At 50.0% G+C, this 13,825-nt stretch overlaps 1 protein-coding gene across 3 annotated transcripts; it reads left to right on the top strand.

Annotated features, from left to right (window-relative positions):
- On the top strand, positions 1–10,877 carry RIIAD1 (regulatory subunit of type II PKA R-subunit domain containing 1). Of its 3 annotated transcripts, XM_025982969.2 has the most exons (5): positions 185–331; positions 904–980; positions 5,252–5,298; positions 6,381–6,508; positions 7,122–8,987. In XM_025982969.2, the coding sequence occupies exons 1-4, from the start codon at positions 248–250 to the stop codon at positions 6,449–6,451; spliced, it is 279 nt and encodes a 92-aa protein (XP_025838754.1). In that variant the 5' UTR covers positions 185–247; the 3' UTR covers positions 6,452–6,508; positions 7,122–8,987. The 3 variants fall into 3 exon arrangements, with proteins under 3 accessions (XP_025838753.1, XP_025838754.1, XP_025838755.1); XM_025982968.2 differs by lacking the exon at positions 6,381–6,508 and having other exon boundaries at positions 1–331; XM_025982970.2 differs by lacking the exons at positions 6,381–6,508; positions 7,122–8,987 and adding an exon at positions 9,544–10,877.
- Positions 10,878–13,825: the final 2,948 nt, after the last annotated feature.

Below are 13,825 nucleotides of genomic sequence, written 5' to 3'. Positions count from 1 at the left end.
GACTCAGCCAGGAAGTGAGCCCCCCAGTCTGAGGAAGGCGATCCCATGGAGGCCCCCCCAGGCTCGTCTAGAGTCTCCTCCTCGGCTTCTGCAAGCCCCCGTCTCACTTCTCCCCCAGGGACCACTCCCTGCGAGCAGAGCAGCCGAGGCCCCGACTGGACTGGGCGAGGGGGAAGGGGAGCGGAAGGGATGGGGAGGGGCGGGGCCTCCGCGCCCGCGTCCCCGTCGCCCTGACGACCCGGACAAGATGGCGACGCTGCAGGGCGGGCTTCTGGGGCCGGACCCTGGGGCGCTGAGCCCCGCGCAGCAGGAGCAGCTGCGGGACTTCAAGGTGGGTGCATCCTGACCCCGCGTCCATCCAAGTGCAGCCGCCCGGGGCGGGGGCCGTAGGCCAGGGTGGGGGAGGGCGGAGGGGCGGGGAGCCCGTCCTCAGGTGAGGGCCGGAAGGCCGCTGTGGGGGCTAGGGGGAGGGAGGGTCTGGGAGGGGGCCCGGAGGAGGGCGACGAGCGGGCCCGGGGGGAGCCCGTCCCCAGGTGAGGGCCGGAGGCCCGGGGAACCAGGCGGAGCCCTACGGGCCCCTCGCGGTGCGGGAAGAAAGGTCACAGGCACCCAGCGGGAACGGCCCGGGAGGACTGGCGGAGACGGTGACTCGGACACGGACGAGGGCTCCCGGACGGCGTAGAGCAGACACCGGCACAGTTAGCGCCGCGGCCCCGAGCCCGACGGCGCCCCACGGAGCTGGGCGGCCTGGGCGGCCTGGGGCTGCGGGGCGGGCGGCCGGGCGGGGCTGCGGGGCGGGTGAAGGCGTCAGACCTCCCGCTCCAGGGCGCGCCTGGGGCCCGCGGCCTTACCCCCAGGGCTTGCCCCCGAAACCTGCCTCCTCCTTTGCTCTCTTACCCCCAGATTCAGACTCGGATTGCTAACGAAAAATACCTGAGGACCCACAAAGAAGTGGACTTGCTCATAAGTGGTTTCTTCAGGTAGGTGGGTGTTCCCAGTCGGCCTTGACCACCAGTGGAAGATGCTACGAAAACTTGCTGCGGAGATGAGCGCCTGCTGCCCTCAGGGTCAGAGGTGGCGGACCATAAGGTAACATAACAACTAAATAAATACGCACACACACACACACACATATTTGGGTAGACAAGTATTTTAAGATTGAGTGTTTTCTGAGATCTGTATCATCCAGGGCATTCTTGAGTTATCTCTCTTCAGTTATCTGTAAATTCTCAAAAATATTAATATTCAGTCATTTTCGCTGTTAGGGTAAATATATATCTTCTGACTTTTGGAAGAGGTAATTTGGCATTGAGAAACTCAACAGGCAGCCATTGGGTGTAGAACACTATTTCTGCATCAGAGGAGCTTAACAAGATCACTAGAACTTAAAAAAAAAAAAAAAAAATCAGAGTCTGGCCCTTCTGTCCCTGAGAGCTTTGTTGTGGAAAGACGCCAATGGTTCGCCTGTAAGTCTTGGGGAAAAGACTGTTTTCCACCATATCCTGGGGCATGTTTTTCTTTCCCTTACATTGCCCTTAAGTGTGTCATTTGTTTCAATGGAAAATTCTCCTGATGGGATGAAAGGCAAAGAACTGTAAAAAAAAAAAAAAAAAAAAAAATGTAGCAGCAACAAGGATAAAAACAATAGAGCTATTTCCAATACTGTTTGGCTACAGATAAGTAGGCAAGGTTTAAATGATAATAATGGCTTCCAATTCCAGGCACTGTGCTCAATTTCATGAGCCCTTATCACACTGAACTGTAATTTCATTGTCCTCTTCTGCTTCTGTCCCTGGTCAGAATGCCAAGCCAGCGGAGCCATGTCTGTGTCTCTGGCACGTGCATAGCGTGCATAGTGCATAGTGTATGGCGTCTTGGTACTTGGGCTGATCTTCCCAGCAACGACAAAACACAGCTTATCTTCACTCCTGTTTTATAGGTGGAGAGGTGAAGTACCTTCCCCAGGATGCTGAACCAGGATCCAGACCCCTGGTATTTCCACTGTGTTGGGTTGAAAGCTCACAGAAGGGGAGCCAGAGGCAGGGCTCTTCTTTATCTTCTCAACAGTAGACCTGGAGCTGTGTCTTTTTTCCAGGCTCCTTTCTTTCTCGGATCTCACTGTCCTTGATCTCCTAGTCATTTCTCCAGAGGCTGCAGATTCTCACAGGGCAGATAGGGGATGGAGAAAGGGAAGACAGAAACTTCTCTGTGAAGGTTGGTTTTGTTTGGCTCAGGGCTAAGGCTTAGGCAAAAAGATGGTGTAGGGGTCTTCTGTCAGTGTCAGTCCTGGGGATCAGGCTATCATTTTTTGCACTTTTTCTTCTAAAGGGAAATAAAGGTTGACCTCATTCCTATCGCGGGGAGCTCCAAGTTAGGAATGATTCCAGCAGGGAGGTTGAGGATAGATATTAAAAGCCTGAATTAAATCACCATTTGCATTGTTCACAAACACAAGGAATGGGTAGTGGTGGGGACAGTGGTGAATGAAGAGGGTAGTGTTTTTAGTTACATGTCAGGGATGGCCCAGCTTCTCTGTCCAGGAAGTTTCCAGGAGGAACTGGGTGTCTGCTCCTGGCTGCCTCGAGAACAGCTTTCCTCCCTTCCTTATTATCCCCACTACCACCACCCCACCCACCAACCCCTCCGGCCAGGTAGGCCACCAGGCTCTCCCTTTGAAGTTCTTGAAGCTACCTACAGGAAATTCTCCTGCCCCTTTCAGGCTTTTCTCTTTCTGAGGTGGAGGTGGGAGGGGGAGAAGAAGTGTTTAAAGTTTGAGGGTTTGCTTTTGTTGTTTTTGGGGTTCCTGTTACTTCTTCAGAAGAAACTGGGATGAGTTAGAATCAGCCCCCCATCATTTATACTGGATACTTCAGACGGTATTCCCCTTAGGAAAAGAGGAAAGGAGAATAGGGGACAGAATTCTGGGCAGCATACCTGCCCTTATCTCTTCTGCAGGTCCCTGCACTAGACTTACTCCAACCCATTGAGGACCTCCAAGATGTTTTTGTTGGGAAGCGAGCCCCCTACTTGGATTTTCCAGATCCTATAGCGATTCACTCACAGCTCTTCAGGGTGTACTTTTCATACACAGTGTATGAAACTCTTAATACCTTGAATTTTGGACCTGAAAAATAGAAAGGGTAGGGATTTAACTTATTTTAGGCACCCAGGGATCTTGGGTTTTAGGCTGGAGATATGATCGCAAAGTATGAAATTGTAGAAAGACTTTATTAGTTATTTTTCTAAGTAGCCAGGCAGATGAACCTTCCCCAAACTTACTTACTTACTTATTTATTTATTTATTTATTTATTTATTTATTTATTTATTTTTTCCTTCCCCAAATTTAGAACTGATTATGTCATTCCTTAGCCAGAAAAATCTTCAGTGGCTCTATAGCAATGCCCCCCCCCCCACTTTTTTTTTTTTTTTAACATTCCGTTGAAATATAATGAAAAATGGCATATCCTAAACTGGGTGAACTTTTGCAAGATGAGAATATACATGGCACGAGGGTCCAGATCAAGAAATAGAACCTGACTAGCATCACAGACTGTCTGTGGCCTCTTCCAGGTACTTCCCCTCAAAAGGTAGCCAGTATCCTGACTTCTCTTGTGGCACAGATTTGTTTTGCCTTTTTGTACTTTATATAAGTGGAATTCTGCAGTATGTACTCTTTTTGCCTGGCTTCTGTTGCCCAACAGTGTCTTAGAGATCCTTCAATCTTGAAACTGCTGGGGATGTTCCACTGTGTGACTAGTGTGAGCTTTACCCATTCCCCTTGCTTTTTGAATTGATATAAATGTCTCTCCTTGGCCTTCCAGGCTCTCCATAGTAGAGCCCCTTTGCTCCCTACTGCTCTCTGTTCTGGCCCCCCACTCCAGCCAGATGGAAGCTCTGATCACTCCATGGACCTCCCCACTGACCCTGTCAGGGACACTGACACTTTAAGTGCTCCTCTGAACTCTGGGGATACAAAAGGTGGATATTCTGGTTCCTACCCTTGAGGAGTTCACCATCTATAGGACACAGGCTGTTTCCTTTGATTTCTTGATCTTTATTCTTGCCACTTCTCTGGGTCTGGGATGCCCTTATCCTGCCTGCCGAAACCCTGAGTGCACGGGGTACCAGCTGCTCTGTGAAGATTGCTGGGTCTCTGCTCTCAGAAGCCATCCTCCTTGTCCGTAGCACAGTGTTAACACCCTCTTAGAGCACTGCCAGGAGGTTCCTTGGCCTTTTGGACATTTGGGAACTTACCTGTTCCCTTTTACTTGACTAATTTCTCTGAGGTGGTGCTGTATTTTATTTTATTTTTTTAAATCAATCCCTCATATCTAGTATAGTCACACAGAATTTGTGCTCAATAATTATCAAGTGGAATTCAAGGAGAAGGAAGGCAAATTCTTAAGGCTTGGGAGGTAGGGGCTTTCAGGGCCAGGAAGCCTTCTTCCAGGCTGGTGGGCAGAGCGGCCATGGCCAATTGGAGGTATTGTAGAGAACACTGGCCTTGGAATCATAAGACCTGGGCTCTCTGCCTTTTATTTACATGCTTTGTGAACTTGGGCAAATGATTAACCTTTTGAAAGTTTGATTTCTTCATATGTAAAATGGGGCACAGTCGTTGCTGTTTCACAGGGTTGTTGTAAAATGAGACAATATTTGTGAACATTCTTTATGAACAATAAAACTCCATGCGAGATAAGGCAGTTCCCCTCCCCAGTGGCACCAGCGCTGCAGGCCTTATCAGTGTTCTGGTCAAGGCAGGTAAACAAGCAGCCTAAGTCTGCCCTCTCAGCTCTGCTGATGGCATTGCTCCCCCCACCTCGCCACCCCTTTGGGCACCCGTGGCTAAATGCAGTTACCAGCTGTGGGGTTGCATATGTGTCCGACCACACAGGAAGGCCTCGAGGACTAGGCAATGTGTCCTTCATCTTTACCTCCTGTCCCTAGCTTGGTCTCTGGTTCTGTGAAAATGTTTGTTGAATGAATGACATTCTTTGCCTGTCTGTGGCACAGCTGTCTTGTGAGGTGAGCTTGGTGCCATTTTTAATGTTTTGCCCTTTGCTTCAGAGCCTGACCTGAGGGAAAATAACGAATGCAAGGGTCTTGGTCAGGAGGTCCCCGGCTTACTGACTCCCAGAACGCTGTGTCTCAGGCCAATCTACTCCCTGAGGGTGGGGACCTGTGGCTGAGGCTGAGCGCAGCCTGCCTTCAGGCCTGCTTTATTCTTGCCCTTATTCCTATGTCTTCCAGAGAAATGTTTCTGAAAAGACCAGACAACATCCAAGAATTTGCTGCAGGTAAGTGAGGCAGTGTGTGTTGTGGGTGTTTGAGAAACCAGCCTAAGGGATATTGTTGCAGATGTAGACTCGGACAAGCCCCAATTCTCCCTGCAGAGTCTGGGGTGCTTCTTCACTCCATGTCACCTTAAGGAGCTTTTTTCAGAAGGCTACTTCATTGTCATTTCCTCAAAATGAGGACAGATGAAAAATGAGACAGAGCTTCCTTGTGGGGAGGGTTAAGAATTTTGAGATTCCCAAAGGAACACATTGGTCGCTCTTTACCTGGGCATCGTAAAGCAAGGTCCCCCAACCTTGCTATACCTGGGGAGCTTTTAAGGAATGCTGATGCCTGGGCCCAGCCCAAGAGGTTGGTGTTTCAGTAGCTCAGGTGGGGCCAGGCCCCACAGTTGAAAAAGTCCCCAGGTGACTCTAAGGGGTCAATGGTACTGAGAGGTCAATGCCTTAAGGTCAGTGGTACTGAGAGGGAAGGGCTGAGCTGGCTGCTTCCTTGGGTCCTGTTGGCCCAGGGACGTAGTTCTGGCCTTGCACCATTTCTAACTGAATTTGATGTGTCTGCTGCCACAGCAGATGATGCCTCTGGTTCACATTATGCTGGGTGTATAAAAACTCCTCTGTCGTCATCGTGTGAGAGCCTGGCTCTCCTCTGAGAGGATATTCTCAGAGAGGAGAGGGCGTGATATCTCAGAGATGAGCTGGCAAGCTGAGCTGAGCTGAGAATAACATTTGGCATTTATTTGGGCCTCAGGATGGGCTGGGAGGAGAAAACCCAGAGATCCCTCGGCCCTCTGATGGCTCTTGTGCATCAGGAAGCTGAGGAACTGCAGGATAGCGAGGAAGGGACAGGAGCCATCCTGTGTAAGCCCCTCTTGGGAACGCTTGAGCTCACAGGCTCAGCACCACTCCAGGCGGGGACAGTGACCACGGGATCTGCTGTGACTTCTAGTGTGTTGGAAAGCAGGGCCGCCTTGAACAGCCCTGCGAGGCTGAGCCATCCTAGCTCTTGAGCAGAGTAAGTGGTCTCCTTCCCTGCCTTTCCCCTTTGGGTTTAGATAATTTCTTCTTTTCGATTCTTATCCCAGACTATTTCACGGATCCAAGACTTCCCAACAAGATTCACATGCAGCTAATTAAGGAGAAGAAAGCAGCTTAATTAGCAGAATCATGATGCTCAGCTGCTGAGAGAGACCAGAAAGAATCCAGCCTTAGGGTGGGTGTTAACCTCACTTACAGACAGAGGCTTCTTTACTCTTGTCAAAATAAGCACTGGCTTCTCAGCCCAGGGTGTGAAAGAAACCAAAGGGAGAAGCTGCAGAGAAGTTTCATGCAAGTGTTTCGTTTTCTTGACACTATTTTGGGGAATTAGGGGCTGTGAAGAGCAGCCCGGGGTTTGTCTGGCATGTCCGTGGCAGGAAGAGACAGCTGTCTTCTGAGCCTAGTGAAACGTAGTCAGAGTGGAAGCGGAATCGTGTGGGAGTGAAGGGTGGCAGGGAAATGGGGGTGGGGCCTGCCAGCATCCAGACCCCGCTGTCAGACTGCAGAATATTGAGTGCTCCCTGCAGATGGCCTTTTCCTTCTTCCCTGGTGCTGGGAGCAGAGGGGGTTCCCGTTGCTTCTGGAAGGGGCGGGTACCATTTCCCTCGTTGTATCTCTTGGACTAGGGACTTTCCTGCTCCCCCTCATCTTCAAACCAGGCTCTACTGTGAGAGCCATCTCACATATCTCAGGATGATTTCTGAAAGGATTCTGCAGATTGGGAATTTTTCACGTGAGGTGGGCAAAAGCCACATTCCTGATTTCATGGCACCATTTGTATTTTGCAGGGTCTCCTGGAAGCAAGGGAGCCCTTTGTCATCATCAGTGTGTGGTTCCAAGCCTCCTTGGGCCGTGTCTGCTGTTGCAAAGGCTTTTAAAGATATTCATTAAAAACAGACCTTTCCACTCTTTCTGCTGTATTTCACTCCAAAGGAGGAAGCCATCCAGCACAGAGGGCTGTTGTGCCCCTCCTTTGACCTGAGAAGCCACAGGGTGGGTGGGCCGTCTGCAGCAGCCCATGGGCCTCCGCTAGGTCAGGGGCTGCTCCCACATGTGCCTCAACACTGTGTCCTCTCTGCCCCTCCAGGCCACTTGCTCCCAAAGCCAAGGCTGGACAAAAGAATGAGGGTGGGGATCCTGCGAGGACCACAGTTGATCAGGGTGGTACTGAAGCCCTGTCCACACTTTAGCATGGCTTGTTTGTTGTTTGTTTTTCCCATCTTCCCTCCTGGGTTACTGTATGGGGTGTACAGGTGGTGGTTTAACTCTTTTCTACCAGCGATAATAGCAGCTGGGCTGGAAAGACAGTAAAAAAATGAGATTGGACAAAGAAAACCCATTCAGGGCCATGCCACTTGTAAAATATGAATCTAACAGGTGACTCAGGTGGTGGACTTTGTTCTTGAGGATTTTTAGCAACAAGCCACCTATCCATTTGGTTTTCAGCTAACAGGCAGGGGAGTGGGCCAGTTGGCCTCTTGACATCCTTTCCAGGCCCAGAAGGCATCCATGTCTTCTGTGTTATGCCCCGTTTCTCTGGCCTCCACAACCCACTGTATGAAGGACCTCTCACCTATGTGTGTCATGTCCACATCACCATGGCAACAGAGGCTTAGCCCAAAGCAGGGGCTGTGTTCTTTTTCTTTCCCTTGTCCCTGTCCATCTCATTCCCGGCTACCAGCCCCTGCCATGGTGGAAGGGCAACAAAACCAGGTGGCAAGAGAACTATTAAATCTATGCATAATAAGCGATGTAGCAGGAACCGAAGAGTTGTTTCAAGTGCTTTCAGAATTACACTTCAGTGGCTATGGCTCTGACAGTGAGGTATCCCTGTTTAGAAAATCCAGATGAAGCCTTCAGCAGAAAACACATGTACCAAGGACCTCTGATGAGATGTGTTAAATTAGACTCTTGAAAGCTTTCCTGGGAAGAGAGGTCTGCAACAAGGTGGGGAAAGAACAAAGTGTTTTTCAGATGCTTGAGTGCATGATAAGATACTGCAAGAGTATAGTGGCTCATTCTTGGGGGGTTCCTGGTAGAAATAAGAAATGCATTTCAAAAAAAAAAACAACAACAACAAAAAAAGAAATGCATTTCAATTAGAACATATTTCCAAGCCAAGGAAAGAAGGCATTTGGCACACTGTCCAGAGAGCATCTGCTCTGTACGACATCGTGTGCCAGGTTCTGAGGGTAAGGTGGGGAGGTCATCCTGCCACGCGGTGCTGTATCGTCTGGGAGGAGATGTGGAACTTATCACCCCAAACTTTAACTGTCCGGATAGCTCACCTTTTAGACTAAAAGTGCCATCAGAACAGGGAGAAAAATCTAAAAATCGGACCTGTTCACTGTTGAATTCCTGACTGCTGGCCCAGTGTCCGGCATAGAGTAAGTGCTCAGTGAGCATCTGAAGAGAATGAATGCTCATATAATTGAGTGAGCAATCATGTTCTATCAGCCCCTATAAAGATTATAAAGCAGGATGCCTGGGTGGCTCAGCAGTTGAACATTTGCCTTCGGCTTGGGTCGTGATCCTGGGTTCCTGGGATCTAGTCCCACGTTGGGCTCCCTGCAAGGAGTCTGCTTCTCCCATTGCCTATGTCTCTGCCTCTTTATGTGTCTCATAAATAAATAAATAAAATCTTAAACTATAAAGCTACACAGCTCTGATGGATGTAGATACATCTACAGGAGGGGTAAGAAAGAATACCCAGTCTACCTGCAGCAGGAAAGAGAGGGACCTCAGGGAAACTGGCATGTGATGGGTGGGAAAGTACTTGCCAGGCAATGTGAAGAGCAATGTGGGGGGAGCCAGGGTATGGCAGGTGCTTCCATTTTGCTGAGCAGGGTGGTGGTCGCTGGCCCTGTTTGTCACCTGCTCATCCTCCTTACCCCTTTCTTCCTTGCTGACTGATCACCAGCTTTGTTGAGGGCAGCAGTGGGCTCAGCCCCAAGTGGTAGATGGTATTCTAAGCCAGCCACAGTACCACATTCCCTGGTTTCCCAGCCTGCCTTGCAAGGGGCAGCCATGTATAAAAGTGTGCTGCAGGTTTCTAGGAAAGCTTTTGCTTTCTTTTTTTTTTTTTTTTCTTTTTTTTTTTTTTAGCTTTTGCTTTCTTAACAGGAATAAGGGGATGGAGGATGATAGATTAAGTCGGTGTAGCCTTCCCTTTACCCACCTTTCTGTTGTGACCCTGAATGTAATGTCTAGAGTCGAGTGGCCATGGTAAGGCCATGAAGTGACCAGCAGGAGGAAGACCGGCCGTCCTCCAAAGTGGCAGAAAGGAAAGATCAGAACACTGAGGCCCTGGTGGCGTCTTTGAGTACTTGAACAACCCAGCAAATGCCTGCCTTCAGACTTGTTGACAAGTGGGAAAAATACATCTCTAATTTGTTTTGAAAGCATACCGGTGTTTAATCCCGACCCACCACTTACTAGATGTGTGGCCTTGGCCAAGCCACTTTTCTTGTGAGGTTTCATATGTAAACCAAGACATGTAATTACCAGCTCTCAGGGCTGCTGGGTTAGGAACGAAGGAGGGGCAGTGCCTGACACATGGGCAGTGTTCACAGGGGGCTCTGACTGGAGGTGGGCACGATGCAGGGAGAAGAGGCCAGACAGGAAGATGGGACCAATTGTGAGGAGCATCACACACGAGGCACAGAAGGTTGATTTTTATCATCTGGGCAATGGAGAGCCAGCAAAAAATTTTAAGCCAAGAGGAGTTCCTGAAGAGATTTACATTCAGAAAATGCCAGAGTGTGGAAGACAAACTAGGGGAAACTTAAGCTAGAAGTGGAAAAACCCATGGTCCAAGCCATCACCAACCTCTCTCTGCATCTTGTCACTCACGTCTCAGCAGGCCTGTGCTGACTCCTGCCCACCCCAGCTGAGAGCCAACTTCACTGCCTGGAACAAAAAACCCAGTTCATAGCTGCTTAATTTTTCTCACCTGATAGAATGTCTGGCTGTAGGCAGAATTCAAAGGTTCAGTGGTATCAGTAAGGACCCAGACCAGGCTTCCATTCCCTGCTCCCCTCCCGCCTCAGCTGGCTCTGGCCTGTGGCTCACCTCTGCAAGGGGCTGCCTCTATCCTCCAACAGGGAGAAGGAAGTGGCCATGCCAGCCCCGTCTGTACCATTTTGTCAGGAAAGAAGGTTTCCCTGAAAGTCCTTTCCACCTGTGTTTCACAGGGCCAGATCAGGGTCCTGTGGTCCACCCAAGTGCTCCAGAGACTTCTAGAGAAGAAGGTGTCCAGAGGAGAATGGGGGTTGCTGGTGGGTCAGCCCCAAAGCTGTGTCTGCAGCTTGCTGGTTCCTTCTCCATGTCTCAGAATGGTTGCTTTTAAGGGGTGCCTGGGTGGCTCAGCAGTTTAGCGCCTGCCTTCTGCTTAGGGTGTGATCCTGGAGTCCTGGGATCGAGTCCCACATCGGGCTTCCTGCAGGGAGCTGCTTCTCTTCTGCCTGTGTCTCTGCCTCTCTCTGTGTGTCTCGTGAATAAATAAAGGTTCAGAATAAATAAACAAATAAAATCTTCTTTAAAAAGGGGGTGCCTGGGTGGCTTGGTTTTTGTCTGACTCCTAGTGTTGGCTCAGGTTGGTATCTCATGGGTCCTGGGATTCTCCGTGTTGGGTTCTCCGTGTTGGGCTCCATGCCTGCCAGGGAGTCTCCTGGAAGATTCTCTTCTGCCCCTCCCCCGATTTGTGCTCTTTCCCTCTCAAGTAAATAAATAAATAGAAAAAGAAATAGAAAACAAACCCAGATCAGAGCCTGCCTAAAACCCTACCAGTGGTCTTCCAGGCACTTAAACCAGGTGGCTCTCTGGGCTTTTCAAGACCCTCTCCATCCCTCAGACTTTTTCTGCCCCCTGCCTCCCACCTGCCCGTGTTCTAGACACACAGGTCTTTCCTCCCTTCTTCAGGTATACCAGGGGAGTTTGGGAGTTAGGGCCTTTGAACTGTGCCTGGATTTTTCTTCACAGGTCTTCACAGGGCTGGGGTGCTCTGCTCTGAAAGGAAGCTTCTAAGGGAGCAGGCCATGCTTTTCTCACATGGCACAACTCACATGGTTGGTTTAGGACCTGCCTCTGCAGCTTCCTCCTTTTCCCTCATGGCCAAAGGATGAGCAGGAAGGACTGCAGCAGGGATACTTGTCTTTCTTTTCTGGAAAGCAGGTCTTCCCTGGTACAGCCCCTCCACCTCTGCCAAGTCCCCCTCAAATCTCATTGGCCAGACCCCTTTAAGGGAGGCTGGGAAGTTGAGTCTCCAGCCAGCCAACAGTGCCCTGGAGAGCTGCTTGTCGCTTCCTCAGAGTCCTTTCCTAGGGATCTAATTGAAGTAGCCTCACCCACATATTTTTAATACTTAATTTAAAAAGATGTCTAATTAGGGATCCCTGGGTGGCGCAGCGCTTTGGCGCTTGCCTTTGGCCCAGGGCGCGATCCTGGAGACCCGGGATCGAATCCCACGTCAGGCTCCCGGTGCATGGAGCCTGCTTCTCCCTCTGCCTATGTCTCTGCCTCTCTCTCTGTCTCTCTGTGACTATCATAAATAAATAAAAAATTAAAAAAAATTAAAAAAAGATGTCTAATTAAAAAAAAAGTCCACCCCCACCCGCCCTGGTCGTCTTCTCTCATACACTGTCTTCTTCACAACATCTGTCACTGTGATCTTGTCTGCTGTCTGTGGCCTGGAGAATGCGAGCTGTGGCGAGAGCTGGCCTGGTCAGCCGTGTTTGTCACCCGGGGCCACACAGTGGAGCCTGGGACTCAGCTGCCCAGAGTGCATTTGCTGTGTGAAGGCGACCTGCATGGGGGCAGGGCTTCAGGAGATGGAGTCTTGAATTTAGGAGGAGAGCTGGCAGGACTGTGGTTCCAATGGGCTAAGTCATTCTAGATTCTAGAATGACTTCTCTGTTTCCTTCACAGGCAAAGGGAGAGGTGTGGGGTTATCCTGGATCTCCAGGATCACACCCTGGGCCAAAGGCAGGCGCTAAACCGCTGTGCCACCCAGGGATCCCTGGTTTTGGGTGAAATTAGCGTGAATCACTGTGCTGGGGTCAATAGGAGTTGGATTGAGTGGAATTCTAGTGGTTGTGAGATGGGGATGTGGGTGTGGATGCACATGGCTTTCTGGGAGGATGGTCATTAGAGGAAGGGCACGGGTTAGAAGGGGAAGCTGGGTCAAGGATGGGCTTCTGTAAAGGGAGGTGCTGGAGCATACAGGGGCCTGGTGTCTTTCATCTTTTGAGATCTGTATTTTTAATTTTTAAAAAAAGATTTTATTTATTCATGAGACACACAGAAAGAGGCAGAGACATAGAGGGAGAAGCAGGCTCCTTGCAGGGAGCCTGATGTGAGGCTCCATCCCAGGACCTGGGGATCATCCCCCAAGCCAAAGGCAGATGCTCAACTGCTGAGACACCCAGGCATCCCATGAGATCTGTTTTACTTTCAGGCTAAAAACAGTAGGAGCTTTTTGGAAATGTTGCACAGGGCAGCCCCGGTGGCTCAGCCGTTTAGCGCCGCCTGCAGCCCAGGGTGTGATCCTGGAGACCCGGGATTGAGTCCCACGTCAGGCTCCCTGCATGGAGCCTGCTTCTCCCTCTGCCTGTGTCTGCCTCTCTCTCTCTCCTCTCTGTGTATTGTCATGAATAAATAAATAAAATCTTAAAAAAAAAAAAAAGGAAATGTTGCACAGATCAGACCTGATATCAGAGGTAATGGGGACCAACAGGCAGGCCTAACTGCCACCGTGTGACCTGCAGTGACCTGTGTCAGCTGGGGCAGTGGCTCTCACAGGCCTGCAGTGAGAATGCCCCCAGTCTCATAGCACAAGTGGAAGGGGGAAGAGCAGCATTCGTGCGAGGCCCTCTTCTTCTAACCAGACGGGCCTCTACTGCCCTCTGCTGGCCATGCCTGCAAAGCTGGAGACCGCCTGAGGGACAGCATCAGCAGGAGAGAAAAAGGGCTTAGGAAGGATGAAAGTAGTCACCAACTCACAGATTCCCCTAGAAGGAAGTTTCTTCAGAAGTTACAACATCCAGGGCCTTGTCTCTAGCAGTCCTGCTCTATGAGCAGCCTAGATGTTTCCTTTTTTCAAAAAAAGATTTTATTTGAGAGAGAGACAGGAGGAGTGAAAGCAAGAGAGCACGAGTGGAAGGCAGAGGGCAGGAGGCAGAGAGGGAGAGGGAGAAGCAGACTCCCCACCGAGCAGGGGGTGGCTCAGTGGGTTAGGCATCTGCCTTCCTGCGCAGGTCATGATCTCAGGGTCTTGGGATCAAGCCCGACATCAGGCTCCCTGCTCAGCAAGGAGCCTGCTTCTTCTCCCCACTGCTTGTGTTCTCTTTCGGTATCTTGGTCTCTTTCTCTCTCAAATAAATAAATAAATAAATAAATAAATAAATAAATAAATAAAATATTTTTTAAAAATGAGGGGGAAAAACCTTGCAAAGTTGATTATTCATTCATCCATTCATTTAGTCACTTAGTGCCT

The sequence above is a fragment of the Vulpes vulpes genome, chromosome 8, assembly GCF_048418805.1.
Source record: "Vulpes vulpes isolate BD-2025 chromosome 8, VulVul3, whole genome shotgun sequence".
Lineage (NCBI taxonomy): Eukaryota > Metazoa > Chordata > Mammalia > Carnivora > Canidae > Vulpes > Vulpes vulpes.
This window is presented reverse-complemented; position numbering and strand designations above follow the sequence as displayed.